Source organism: Numida meleagris, chromosome 4, assembly GCF_002078875.1.
Source record: "Numida meleagris isolate 19003 breed g44 Domestic line chromosome 4, NumMel1.0, whole genome shotgun sequence".
Taxonomy (NCBI): Eukaryota; Metazoa; Chordata; class Aves; order Galliformes; family Numididae; genus Numida; species Numida meleagris.
Genome location: NC_034412.1, coordinates 50,022,143 through 50,036,086, shown reverse-complemented (window position 1 = coordinate 50,036,086; position 13,944 = coordinate 50,022,143). Strand labels below are relative to the sequence as shown.

Here is a 13,944-nt window from a genome sequence, read left to right as displayed (position 1 = left end):
AAATTTCCAAACCAGATGTCAGCAAGCCCAGCAATTTCTTAGGAAAAAGACAACATCCTAAGCAATCAATTAGGTGACTGACTGTGTCTGTGTCCCTAATTAGCCCCACGTGCAAAATAAAATGTTTACTAGAACCACTTGTAATCTGACACACTTACAACTGCACACTTTGGCAGGCACAGAGCATTCATAGTGTCAGTTAACACAGCACTGCTGACAGCTGTGACTCCTTCGACTTAGGGTAACCTACTTATCTCGAGTATTATGGAGGCAGAAAATAGCTACAATAAAATCAATATAGCCCAAGGTTAAGAAATTAAACAGTTTCAAGAATGAAGACTTAAAAACAATGTCGCAAAACAAGAGGCAAGAAATACAACCTAGACAATTACACAAAATATTTTCCCTCTCAACCTACACTGCAATTTATTTAGCTAAAAGCGAGACATTCACCCGACACTGTGTGCACATATCTACAGCTAAAACAAACACACACCTACAGTTTGGGTGATACCGAAGTCCACACAGTTAACATCAGCATTTGTTAAAGCGTGCTCACGTTGCTCCCAGATGCAGGACAGGGAGACTAACTAAGCAGCTGGGTAGGGACCCAGTCTCTGGTGTTTACTTTCACAAGAAAGCTGTACAAGTACTTCCATAGGGGTAACATACTAGTTAACGACTTACAACTCTGAAAATCCAAACAAACAAGCACGTCCTCCCCAGAGTCACTAGTTTCTACTGAACACCCACCTGAAAGTTAATTCTGCCTTCAACAGCTAACAAAGTTTTGCTTTTCTGTGTTGACATATAAAACACGGACATCTAAACCAAAAAGCCTTCAGATGAACCAATAAAAAAATGTACACTCAAAATAAGACCACATTGTCTCTTTCCAAGCAAGACCAAGGCAGATCATAACAGACTATAACAGAACATAACAGATCATGTTAATATATTCCTTACTATTTCATGTTGCTTTATCCCTCAAGGTTGTCCAGGAGTTTTATGTTAAGAAAACCTGCACACGTACACCCCCACTACAACTACTGTAGCATTAGCATGTTTTACCAAAACATACGCAAGGAAGAAAACAAGTAGATGGCACACTCATTTGTTTGATCTGCCTGCCAACATCTGGCAAAGGAAAGATGGCTTTGGACTGCATTGTATTAACGTGATACTGCTCCAATCAAGTTGCTTTGCTGTACGACAGTCTCGCTCTTGGCCACACTCCCAACAACTTAGCTCAGACCTATCAGATTCCAAAGTATTTGCTCAGTGTTTAACTACTTCTGGGCCCCCACAAGTTAAACCGATAATTTCCTTGAAAAGGGAACGACTATTTGCAGTACAAACAGGCATAGCACTACATGTTCACATTCAGTGAAGTTCAGGAATGAGTGTCCTTAGGGGACACAAAGACCAGCGTGGCAATCAGAAGAGCGTTAGACCACGTGCCTAAGAGCGAAACCAGCTCTTGGCTGTACAACAGACACCATTGTTAGATTAGATGGTCCTTAAACTGTTGTGCCAATTTCTCCATCTACATGAAGCAGCTGTGGAGAGTGGGTGAGCAACAGTGAAGTCCTAATGCTGTACATAAGCAATTTGGTACCGCGAGAGTGACATTTCTCCTTGAGTACACCAAGGCAGTGCACTCAGTAGTACGCAAGCTTCCAGCATACACATCACTGCAACTCAGGTTAAAAGCATTCTGTGCACTGTGTTACACGAACAGTATTTTCACTTGTACATTCATGTAAGACAATGATCACGTGCTAATATCCAAAGTCACTCCTGGTTTGGACTCCCTCATCACACAGAACACAGCTACGCCCTGTAAAAGGCAAAACAACACTCTACTTGCAGATTATCTGCCTGCATTAGGCTTGAAAACACTGAACATAAATCTTAAGCACAAAAGTATAACCTCCATATTTTCATTATATAGGGATCAAGACCTCTAAGACCATCCAGTCCAACTGTGCACCTACCACCAATATTTCCCACTAAACCACGTCCCTCAGTACAACATCTAGGTGTTTCTTGAACACCTCCAGGGTCAGTGACTCCACCACCTCCCTGGGCAGCCCGTTGCAGTGCCTGACTACTCTTATGGAGAATAAGTATTTCCTAATGTCCAATCTGAATCTCCCCTGGTGCATCTTGAGGCCATTCCCTCCTGTCCTACCTGTAGTTATGTGGGAGAAGAGGCCAACCCCCACTCCACCACAACCTCCTTTCAGGCAGCTGTAGAGAGTGATAAGGCCTCCCCTGAGCCTTCTCTTCTCCAGACTAAACAATCCCAGCTCCCTCAGCTGCTCCCCATAAGCCTTGTGCTCCACATCCCTCTGCAGCTTCAGTGCCCTTCTCTGGACACACTCCAGGGCCTCCATGTCTTTCTTGTAGTGAGGGGTCCAAAACTGAACATAGTACTTGAGATGCCGTCTCACTAGTGCTGAGTACAGGGGAACAATCACTTCCCTGCTTCTGCTGGCAACACTATTTCTGGTACAAGCGAGGATGCCATTGGCCTTCTTGGACACCTGGGCACACTGCTGGCTCATGCTCAGGCAAGTATTGACCAATACCCCCAGGTCTGTTTCCTCTACACAGTCTTCAGCCGCTCTGCCCCAAGCCTGTAGCATTGCCTGGGGTTGTTGTGACCACAGTGCAGGACCCAGCACTTGGTCTTGCTGAACTTCATCCCACTGGCCTCAGTCCATCGATCCAGCCTGTCCATCAATCCCTCTGTAGGGCCTTCCTACCCTCAGGGAGACCAACACTTACTGCAGATAACACCAAGTTGGTAAACTTACTGAAGCCGCACTCAATGCCCTCGTCCAGGTCATCAGTAAAGATATTGAACAGGACAGGCTCCAGTACCGATACCTGGGGAACACCACTTATGACCAGTGTTATAGCTGTGAGCAGCTTTTCTATGCAATCAGTCAAAATCGAAGTCAGAAAGTCCTCATGCTGCTTTTTTCTCTCCCCGTACCTTCCGAACTTAAACAAGCTATATCTGCTACTCAAATATTAGCAAAGCAAAGCTGTGTTTGAGACAGAACGAGAAAGAGGCACAATCTTTAAGATCGTGCATAAGCATAGATTTAGAAATGTTATACCCTGGTAACTCGACATGACCAATCCCAATTCAAAGTCCACAAGTAATATTTCCAGACAACGTTCTAGCTTCTGATCTATCCTAGCAACTGACCTGGCTTCCTACTGAAAACTAAATAGCAGTTACCGCAAAAATTGGCAATGCTACATAAACTCTAAACCAATGAAGAAACCCAGTAATTAAAAGTTTCAGCTTGCTGCCTGAGAGATTGCCATGGCACAGAGTCATGACAGAAGTGACACTGCACCAGCTACATTCATCACACCGGAGATCAAGCTGCATCTTGCACACTGCAGAATAAGGATCTGAAAGTTAAGTTGAGCCATACCCCAGACTGCATTTAATCACTTTCAAGTACTCAAGTTAACAGATCCATTACAAGGGCACTTCTCCCTGCAGAACAAACAACAAAGTCAAACGTTTGTGTGCGAGAAAGTGGCGCTACATCGGCACATTTAAAAATCTGCAGCAGCTTCCTCAATTGCAAATTCCCTGCATATCTAACCATAAAAAACTAAAAATTGGAATATGAAAGCTTCAGTAAAATGGGACTTGACAAAACAGAAGGGCAGGAGAAAATTCTGCATGTCACAATGTTGGTCTATTTGAACTAGTAGTTTAAGTGCAATTGCTAAGACAGCGAAACTTTCAAGATGATCCTAATTTTGAGAAGAAGTTGGAAGAACTTAGTGCGCCTCCTTCCTGGACATGACACAATTCAAACTTGACCGCAGTTGTGATGACAGTTCCTTCTTAAGATTCCCCTTCCTCCTCAGACAATTAATTGGGGAAATAAAAACACTTCCAAGAAAACACATTTGTCATTATAAAAAGAAAACGAAACAAGACCAACAGCATGACAACCTACAAATGCAGAGCACGTGACCTTGAAGAGCAGGATGTGTACTCCTCACTAAAGCAGCTTCAGGACTCAGTTTGGACAGCATAAAAATGAAAGATCAACTAAATAACGCATGACATCAAGTACGTGCGGACACTGCATGCTCAGTTTAAGCAGAACAATCCAGCTTGCGTGCTCATTCCTTCAAGAGTTTGCCAGTACTGACTCCAGGAAGCTGGAGTGTAAGAAGGATTATACAAAAAAAGGATGAATTTCCAGTTTTACAGAGGGAAACTTGAACTTTTCATTTGTTCTCTGTGCTCATGGAAACTAATGATTTAACCATCATATTAAAAAAATGAAGCAAACATTCTGTGTAATAGAAACACTTATTAACTTAAAAGCAATAACTATTTGAGATGCTTTTTCCCCTCCAGCTTCTTTGGTCCTAGATATAAAGTAATTCCCAGAAAAACAGCACTCTGAGAACTTCTGGGAAGCAGCTGCACAAGGTATTAACCAGTTTCTCCAAAGCAAATCACAAATACTCCACCTCCACAAGCTTACTGGTGGGATGGTCAGAGGGGAAAAAAAGCATTCAGACCTCATGACAAGAGACTCTTGCTTCCTGCAAGAACCATTAGCAGACTCTTTCCCCAGAACCAAAGTTTTCAGGAACAGTCATCCCCCCTTTGCGCCCTATTTGAAGTACACAAGCACATTCTTCATCCCTAACTAGGGTCACAGGCAAACAGTACCTACTGGATGATCCTGAGAAATCCACTTCACAGCAGCTTACCCACAGCCAGATTAGCATTCCCAGTTCATGACCATAATAACTTATTGTTGTTTCTAGAACACTACTTCTTACAATGTAAGGTTCTTCGCTGAAGATCACTCCAGGCCCACCAATACCAGCCCACCATGCAAGCTTACAACCCCACTTACCAGCCGCACTATTCTTTTTTCACAAAATAAGAGTATTCTCCAGATGCAAGTTCCAACCCTTTAACTTCTCTGAAAAGTATGAACTCCAGATGGTCTAAACTGGACCGATCCTTTCCCTTCTTTTAGCAGGGGACTAAGTCCCAGCTTACTGGCGTGAAGGGCTTCTGCTCAAAGAACAAGGACAGGCATGCATTCCTGTCTCGTTTGTGTAGTAACTCCAAGGAACAAACACTGTACCCTAGAAGAAGGGGCTACTGACTGATGTGAAGTTAACCCATTCCGCTGCTGGACTACATAAATATAACTTAATTAAGAAATCACAAAGCGGCCAGATATAACACTTACTGTCCCAGGCAACAGAAGAACCAGCCTAAAGGAGTCACTGAAACCATGGTACTTGAAATACCACTTCAAGGCATGCAAGGTACTGAATGACAGATTATTAGCTGTACCACAGAAGAAGAAGAAAAGCAAAAGACACAAACCCAAAACCAAGCCAAAAAGAAAAACAAACAAGCAAAAAAACACTACACAGCAGCTTTATTACTACTATTATTTAATCAACTGCATACACCCCATGACTGCACTTATCAATTCTAAATAGGAAATACAGTGGAAGTAGTGTGGAGAGCATCCTTCTGTGCTTTCAAACTAAGCCTGTTTGAGACTACTGCACATCATCCCTCCCCTCCTTCCTCCTAATTTCTCTCTTTTTTTTTTTTAAACATCGCAAAGTGCCCTTCCCTGCTTTATCTGCACTCAGTGAAAACATACCAACACACTAAATTTGCACACAACGCTTACCATGCCCATCTTTGCCTGCTAAATCCAAAGGTGCAAAGACAGGCTCAAACCTGGAAGAAGTTTCATTTCCTCTGTTTAAACACAATTCCAAGACCTCTCAAATAATCAGGGCAATAATAGAACTGAATTCTAATTTCAAAATGCCTTTCAATGCCTATCCTTACAGTCTCCAGGAAGACTAGCTTCACTCTTCTTCTTACATATATTTCTGAATTGCAAGTCAAGACAAAAAATGAAGTAGTATCACACCCTAAAGCCACAACCTTCTACCTCCTCCTTACATAAATCAGAAATATTTTGGCAAGTTGCTTGCTTTTACTTTCCTTTCCACTGCTCACAATATTTACTGTTTTGCATTTGACATTTGAGATGGATTTGAAATGATGTTTCATAGTTTCCACATTCAGTTTGCTGCAGCTGCTGTGCTAGAAAGCCTTTTTCAGTATTGGAGCTACCCTGTAACTAACTTTAGTGTTGCCAGCACATCACCCCATCCTTCAAAAACACAGACTTCTCCATATTTGCATCAGATTTAACTTTCCAAAGTTCTGCTTCACTGCACGCACTCTTGTGCAACAAAAAGATCCGAGCAGCAGGCCTTCGCTCTGCCTGCATCACTCATTCTGCATAGTTCCACTACCCCCTCTCTGCTTCTGCCTTATACTTTGCAACGATGAGCAACTCACTTCCTCCACCAAAGCTTAACCCAAGTTGATTGTTCCCCCCCCCCCTCCCCCAATCTCTCATTAAGATACCTCAAAAACAACTCCATCTAACAACATTCTGAGTCTGGAGTTATTGAAGGTAAGAAGCATCCAGAAAAGAGACAAGTTTAAGACAAAAGAAACAAGGGACTACTAAGCACAGCTCTTGAACCTTTATACCTACTTCACTATGGAAGTTTGCAGTGCTTTAGACAGCACTATATAAATTACTTATGCAAGAGAACTACATTATAACACTACATGCTACACCTTTAAAACACTGCAATAAAACAATGCTGTCAAAGACTAGAGAAGTGTTTCGAGGGCAACACCTGTACCAACAAAGGAAATATACCAAAGGTTAAAATTAGTACAGCCTAACAATTAATACAGTTAGGACTTGAGCCCTTTGGCATCACTTCCGCCACTTGCTCTACTTACAGGAAGCCTTCATCACTTAGAAAGTTAGGTCTTGACTTTCCAAGTCAATTCAGAAGCAAAATAAGGAAGGTGTGGGGTAAACACTTGGAATCCAACAGACATATCATGCCATTAATCCTAACAGCTTGTATAAGAGCCTGTCCATACCACAGAATGTTGCTATGCATCTGTCCTGATACAGGCTTGTTAAGTTGGCTAGAGTCATTAATGTATTAAAAATGCTTACTGTTACACGATCTAAAGCTCTACTATAAATTTCTTAAAGTCACTCATAAATTGTATTTCACCAGCACTGAATAACTGGATCTATCTGACAAGCCCAAGCAGCTCAGTAGAACTGGGTTTCCATAGAATAAAACCAGTAACATGCAGAGGGATTAGAGAAAAAAATGCGGCTGTTCTTGCCCCAAAGGAGAGGGGATAATTAAGCAGGATTTATAGCAAGTATTAATACTGGACTTTAATATTACCAATACATCACCCGCCAATAATTACTAGTAATTGTTACCTCACTGTAGGAAAACATGACTGTCAGGAAGTAACTCCCAGGTAAAAGGAAACTTCTCATTCATGAACTGCTGCAATGTGTCAGGAAGAGCAGGGCTGAACAGAGAGTTCGCAGCGAGTGTCCCATCAGCCCCCTGCACACAGTTCTGTCCCAGCTGCTCACCAACAGGAGCACTGTTTCTCTGTGGCTTCTTCGCCACGACCTTACCCCTGCAGTTACAACAGCCACCTGCACTCTTTTTCTGTTCTGAAGCCCTTTTGGGTTGAATAGCTCTGACTTTGAAGACTTTTCCTGAGGTGTAACAGATTGACACTGCCCTGACTCTTACCAGCTCGTCACATGCGTTTAAGGCACCACGCAAAAGCTGTAAAACCCTTGCTATTTCTGCCCTCAAAAGGAGGAAGCACATTTGCACAACTCTGAACTGTTTCAATGCACGCTCACAGCAAGCTACAGAAAAGAAAACTTTCAATAAGACGTTGGACCGAACAACGCTGTGTGCCAACCCTTCAGCTGTGCGTGCTGGGCTCCTGAGCAAACCGAGGGGCATCTCCACTGCCATGCAGCAGGACTGTGTGGCGGCAGGGCCTGCAGCGGGGCCCACCGCAGCTTTCTAGGCAGCCAGGTGCCCCCCAGCCCAGCCCGGCCCGGCCCCGGTCCCAGCGTTACCCTCGGCCAGCAGCTCCTCGGCGGTGACCTGGTGCCGCCCGACGGCGAACACCCGGCCCAGGGCGGCCGCACCGCCCGCTCCTCCCGCTCCGCCGCCCGCTCCGCCGCCGCCGCTCCCCTCGGCCTTGGGCATGCGGGAGAACTTCTTCATGGCGAGCGGGGCCCCGAGGCGGCCGGAGATGGGAGACTGCCCGTTTCACATGCCGCCGCCGTGCCGCTGCTCCTCGGCCGCTCCCCGCTGCCTCTGCCCGCCGCGGGGAGGAGGAGAAGGAGGAGAGAAGGGAGGAAGGGGGCGGCGCGCCCCAGCCGGGGGAGACGCGGAGGCACTGCCCCGCAACGCGCCGCGAGGGGAGGGAGCGCCTCAGGGGAGGGTGCGGAGGGCGCTGCAACGCATCGCGCAGGCAGAAACCCGCCTCCCACCCGCCTCTCGCAGGCAGGCGGGCGGCCGGAAGTGACGTTTTCAGCCTCGGGAGGCACGTGGAGCTCGGATGGGCGGGGCCGAGCGTGCAGTGCGGGGGGCGTGGTTCGTTAGTCCACTCAGCGCCTCGATGGGGATGGTGGGTGGTGGTGTGCTTCCCGTAGGAGAAATAACTGTAAGGAAAGGGGCAGCGAGTGTAAATTCCCAACAGTGGGTCTCCACGAGTGCCTGAAGCAGTGGGGAGTGATTAACAGACTGAAAAGGTCTGATAAAAATGCGGATCTGGAGAGGAAAACGTCAGCAGTGTTTTTCTCTTTGTGAAACGTAGCGAGCGTCGCTGGACATCTTCTCCATGGACACTGAGGGAGCAAAACTGGGATTTCACCAACACAGGTGGAGTTTTGAGGAAAGTTATTTATAGAAAAACAGCTTCTACCCCATAGGAAGCATAGCCACTGTCAGCAGCGTTTGTCACAGTTCCCTAAAAACAGCAGTGGGGAAGTACCCATTACCCAATAGCTTGTCTCAGATTTCCAGTTCAAGTTCAGACTGAAACCAGATGTCAAACGATCTGACCTGGTTTTCATACTGAAACAGTGTCTCTGCTCCATCCAAAATGGTGACAAAGGAGTCATTACAGGAAACCTTTGTCATAGAATCATTAAGATTACAAAAGACCTCTAAGATCATCAAGTCCAACCACCAACCCATCCCCACCATGCCCAGTAGCCATCTCCCTCAGTGCCTTGTCTCCGTAGTTCTTGAACACCTCCAGGGACGCTGACTCCACCACCTCCCTGGGCAGCCTGTGCCAGTGCCTCACCGCCCTTTCCAAAGAGATAAAATGCTTCCTAATATCCAGCCTTAACTTCTCCTGACACAACTTGAGGCCATCCCCTCTCATCCTATCACTGTTACCCGGGAGAAGAGGCTGACCCCCACATTACCACAACCTCCTTTCAGGGTGTTGTAGAGAGGGATAAAGTCTTCCCATTTCAAGAATCAAATTAGTTTTGGCTTAATCATAAGGCTGTACTCCAAGTTAATACCAAATGACAGTGTTTTTCTGTTGAAGTGACAACATATCATACCGTGAAAGCACAGACACAACTATTCGCACTGTAGTCCCTTTCTTCAGTCATTCCCATCCTCTTTGTAATTGGAGATAAATTTTTCAGCAGCACACAGAGAAACTAATCCACAGTTTTCCTTAAAAGAGAAATGTACTTTGACTGCAGATGAAAGGAACAGAGTACTGAGGAGAATGGCACATCCTCACAGTGATGTGTGCCTATGCTCCTTAGAAGTAAACTTTTAATTGTCTTTGGAAAAAGAAGCAGAGCTGAGTTAAAAATACATACGTTTAGTGACAGTGACGAGTACAGCTTTGCTTAACCTCAACCAAAAGTGAAATATTTTCTAACCATTGCTGTGAGAGGATTGGATTGGGTTTTTGTTTGGCTCATTACTTTTATCAATTTTGGAGGTTCCTACCCCCATACACTCCTGTGCTTTTTAAGGCAAGAGATTAAATTATTGCCAGAGTTATTTAAAGGCTGGACAAACAAGCACTCTTGTTATGCAGGGATTAACATCGCTAATCTCTGTCTTTGCATGTGAGAAGATGTAGAGGTCAACTACTTCAGCATAGCCAGCAGATACATACATCAATATTGCTTGCAGAGCTGCAGCGATGGGCATGGCAAGTCTCTTGCCAGTAATTCCAACTAGCCACAGCACAGCTAAGTTATGAAGCTCCACAGCTGTTTAACTGGAAACTTGGCACCCAAATGGTCTATTTCTATGAGAAGCCAGCTTGCTATGATGAGGTTTTATTCCTAGAATTATGGTTGCTTTGACTGATTACTTAAAAAAAATGAGCCAAATCCTCCAAATGGCTAAATAAGTGATAATCTGAACACGGGACTAGGCCACTGATTTTGATTGAATTCTTCATCTGAGCAGAACTACATTTTGTTATTTCTAGAAACTATGTTGTTTCAGCCCACTGAAATGGGCTGCCCACGGAGGTGGCAGAGTCACTGTCCCTGGAGGTGTTCAAGAACCATGGAGATGTGGCACTGAGCGATGTGGTTAGTGGGCATGATGGGGTTGGACTTTGTGGTCTTAGAGGTCTTTTGTGACCCTAATGATTCTATGATTAATTCTTTCACTCAGAGTATGAAGCACAAAGTAAACTCTGCTCTCCCTTACTGAAACGAAACCTCCCATTTTGCTTCAGGCAGAGCAGAGACAGTTCGGTCTTCCACAGCTGCAAGGAATGCAGTAAAACCAACCTACATACTACAACATCTGCTCAACACAGGAACAGTACAGCAAGGACTTTGCACTAATACCACAAGTAGAGAAACTGAAAACGTTATAAGTCATTGAGAGTGTGCACAAGCAGACTTAAGTCCTGGGTAAATTTGAAATAGTGGATGGTCTGAAGAAATATCCAGGGGCAACAAACAGAAAATCAGAAAGTCAGGAGAGATCAACTACAGACGGAGAGAAGTCAGGGAAGGATCTTAGTGCAGAGGCTGGGTCAAAGCCGTGAAGTCAATTATCATGGTTTGTATGGTTTGTAGCTTTTTATTCTTTTTTTTTTTTTTTTTGCTAAATAACTGTTATTTTTTAAACCTTCAACTCTATCAGAGCATAAAGTCAGCTTTCATTACTGAAAAAAACCAAAACCAATGAATAAATGTCATTTTCTGCTTTTTGTGACTATGAAATCAATGGTGAACTTTCACTACCTGAAAACAGAAGAGAAAAAGTCCCAGTGGCATGCTGTATATGTTTCCATCTCTATTTTGGTAGGTTTTTCTCCTACTTTTCTTTTTTTTTTCTTGGGGTCTGTAATGCCAATATTTTCTTTGCTTTTCTTTTTTTAATAGCAAATTGGTAGACCCATAACACAACATAAGCAGTTCTACATACTGCCTTTATTCAGCACAATATATACATCTTGAATCTACTCTCACAGTTAGGTTCACAAAAGCAAACCTCATGTTCTTGCTGGTTTTGTTTGTTTCTGTGATTTTTTTTTTAATACAACAGAAACTGCATTCTCAGAGTCACAATAATGTGTAATAGTTTGTCTCGTAGGTTTATTTCAGAATGCTGCTGCACCTCAATTAAAAAAAAAGAAGAATAAAATTAGGATAATTATTTACTCCATTATAAAATGCTTTGAAGACTTATGGATGACAGCAATAAGTGAGCACAACCTGAAAATGAAACATCAGATACTCTATATGTGCTCATCTCCAGCTTGTAGTTTGAGGAGTGATGATTTAATCCTCTTCAAATTGCTGAACAGTTCAAATGCCTTTTATCATGATTACTATTTCTCATGCATTTCTCTTCTTACATCTCTCCCAATTTTTAACTCTTTCCTCTATATAGTATATAGATTGATTTTAAATCAATCCCTTAAGAATCAAACAGTTTCCCATAAAAATGTCAAATGTCCCCGATAGCAGTTAAGGAGAAATATGAGTGGAAAACTTTCTTGGTGTAAATACTGTTTGCAAATCTCCTGCTGTTTTTGGACGGACTCTTTACATGATGATCACACAAGCTGAGTATTAGAATGTAAAGAAAAAGGCTAGCTTTCTAGAAATCTGTTCTTTACATATTAGAACTCTTTAAAATATCATTTATTTATTCTTCACTTTAATTGAAAACATTGATTTGCCTTTGTCGCATAGGTATTCAGCTGTTCAGCATTTATTGAAGTAATTTGATAATTTAAAAAAAATTTTTTTTTTTTTTTTTTGCTCTTGAGCAGTGAGGGTTATTCTATTTTGTAATATTTTAGTCCATCTGAACAAAGCACTGCTGAAGACGTTTTCCTGATAAGCACTTAGGTCTTTTTTTCCTCCCCTTTTCTCCTCAGTGTTGCGTATTTGTCCCATGGGAGCTGTAAGAACCATCATTTGATACAGCAGAAGTTATACAATTGTCCTATCTTAACATTATTTCTTAGTTTTGTACTGGTGACCTTGATGAAGTTTTCTTTAGAGAAAGTCACTAAAACCAGACAAAATTGTTAAAATGAGCTAAGAGCCAGGAAAGCCGTAGGAGACAAATGGTTTGGCTTTGGATTTGTGTTTGTTTTTTCTAGGATCAAGTCATATCGCACCTCTGAATCAGCAGTAGTACTGAGAGGCTTATTTTTTTTTTGTTTGCTTAATGCAATGACAAAAAAAGACAAAGGCAAAAATCACTTGCTGCAGTAGGAAAACACATCACCTCCAGAGCAAGTACATGGCTGAAGACCTGAACAGCACTCCAGGCCTTACATTGACCTAGAGTCTAGGGGCAAATTTTCATTCATTTCAGTTTTTACCATTTGTTCCAATCAGAAAGTAAACAAAAAGGAGTTGTGGAAAAGAAATCACTGATTTCTGACATTAAAACAGAAACAAACCGGCAAGCAGTCTGGTGAAGACATACAAGGGAGAGAGAGCCAAATTCAGTTTTGGTGACATCTGGTGCAACTCCCATTGGCTTTGAAGTCAACAGTTTCTTATTGCAATATGAGATTTGGCCACTTGTAGTATAGCTGGAGTTTGAAAGCATGTTCTGTCCAACATTGCAGCAGTAAGAAATCATGGAAAGGCTATGGCCTTTAAGGTGCAGGAAGTTGGGTTTTTGCCTGCCCTTTTCAGTCAACTTGCAGACTTAAGTTTTGATTTTATATTTGTTCTGTGATGTGTTTAATGTACTTTTATTCCATGTGTATTTTTCAGAAAGTAGAAAACTGCAAATCTATCATTTGTCAGTTCTTACGCTACAAATACTTCTGTACATACCCTTATCAACTTGAAGGAAAAATCTGTGGAACTGAGAGCCCAGGAGGGAAGAACATCTTTTTGGTCACAAGTGAACAGTCTTTGTGCTGATGCACACAAACATAGAAATTATGTAATAAGCACAAGAACTGTATCACATCTGGCAGACTTGTACCTGTAAAATCTCATGTAAACTCAGATTTGTTGCTTATGATTCAGGTAGTTTTTTGCAACAGATAACTTCCTTCTGCAAACTGCTATCTAAAAGTGCATTTCAAGTATTATTATTATGAACTCTAGTTCTATTTCTGGTTAGATAAATCAAGGCTTCTGGCAAGTTGTTTATCCAATATCATATGCATCCAGGCTTAAGAAAGGAAGCAATTTGATCTACTGCTCATGTAGTTGAAGTTCCATGCCACAATATAAGTATTGAAGAGGACAGAGAAAAAGAATTGCTCGTTTAGGTCAAATTTAGATAGACACAGAAAAACTGCATTATTTCTCTTAATTTTGCAGTACCATTTCTTGAAATACACTAGGTTGTCAGTTTTACCACTACATGCAAAGAGTGAGTCAGCATTATTTCACATCTTAATGACTTATTTAATGCTCCACAACAGAAGTACATATTAAATGGGACAGACTAGTCTTTGGCAACAGAACTGGCTATATTTCT

At 42.6% G+C, this 13,944-nt stretch overlaps 1 protein-coding gene across 2 annotated transcripts in view; it reads right to left on the bottom strand.

The window, feature by feature from the left end:
* The window catches only part of BMP2K (BMP2 inducible kinase), a 62,652-nt gene extending 54,161 nt beyond the window's left edge, over positions 1-8,491 (bottom strand). For both annotated transcript variants that reach the window (XM_021394830.1, XM_021394831.1), the window contains exon 1: positions 8,046-8,491. In XM_021394830.1, coding sequence (XP_021250505.1) covers positions 8,046-8,196 — 151 coding nt within the window. In that variant the 5' untranslated portion in view covers positions 8,197-8,491. The remainder of the gene's footprint in view (positions 1-8,045) is intronic.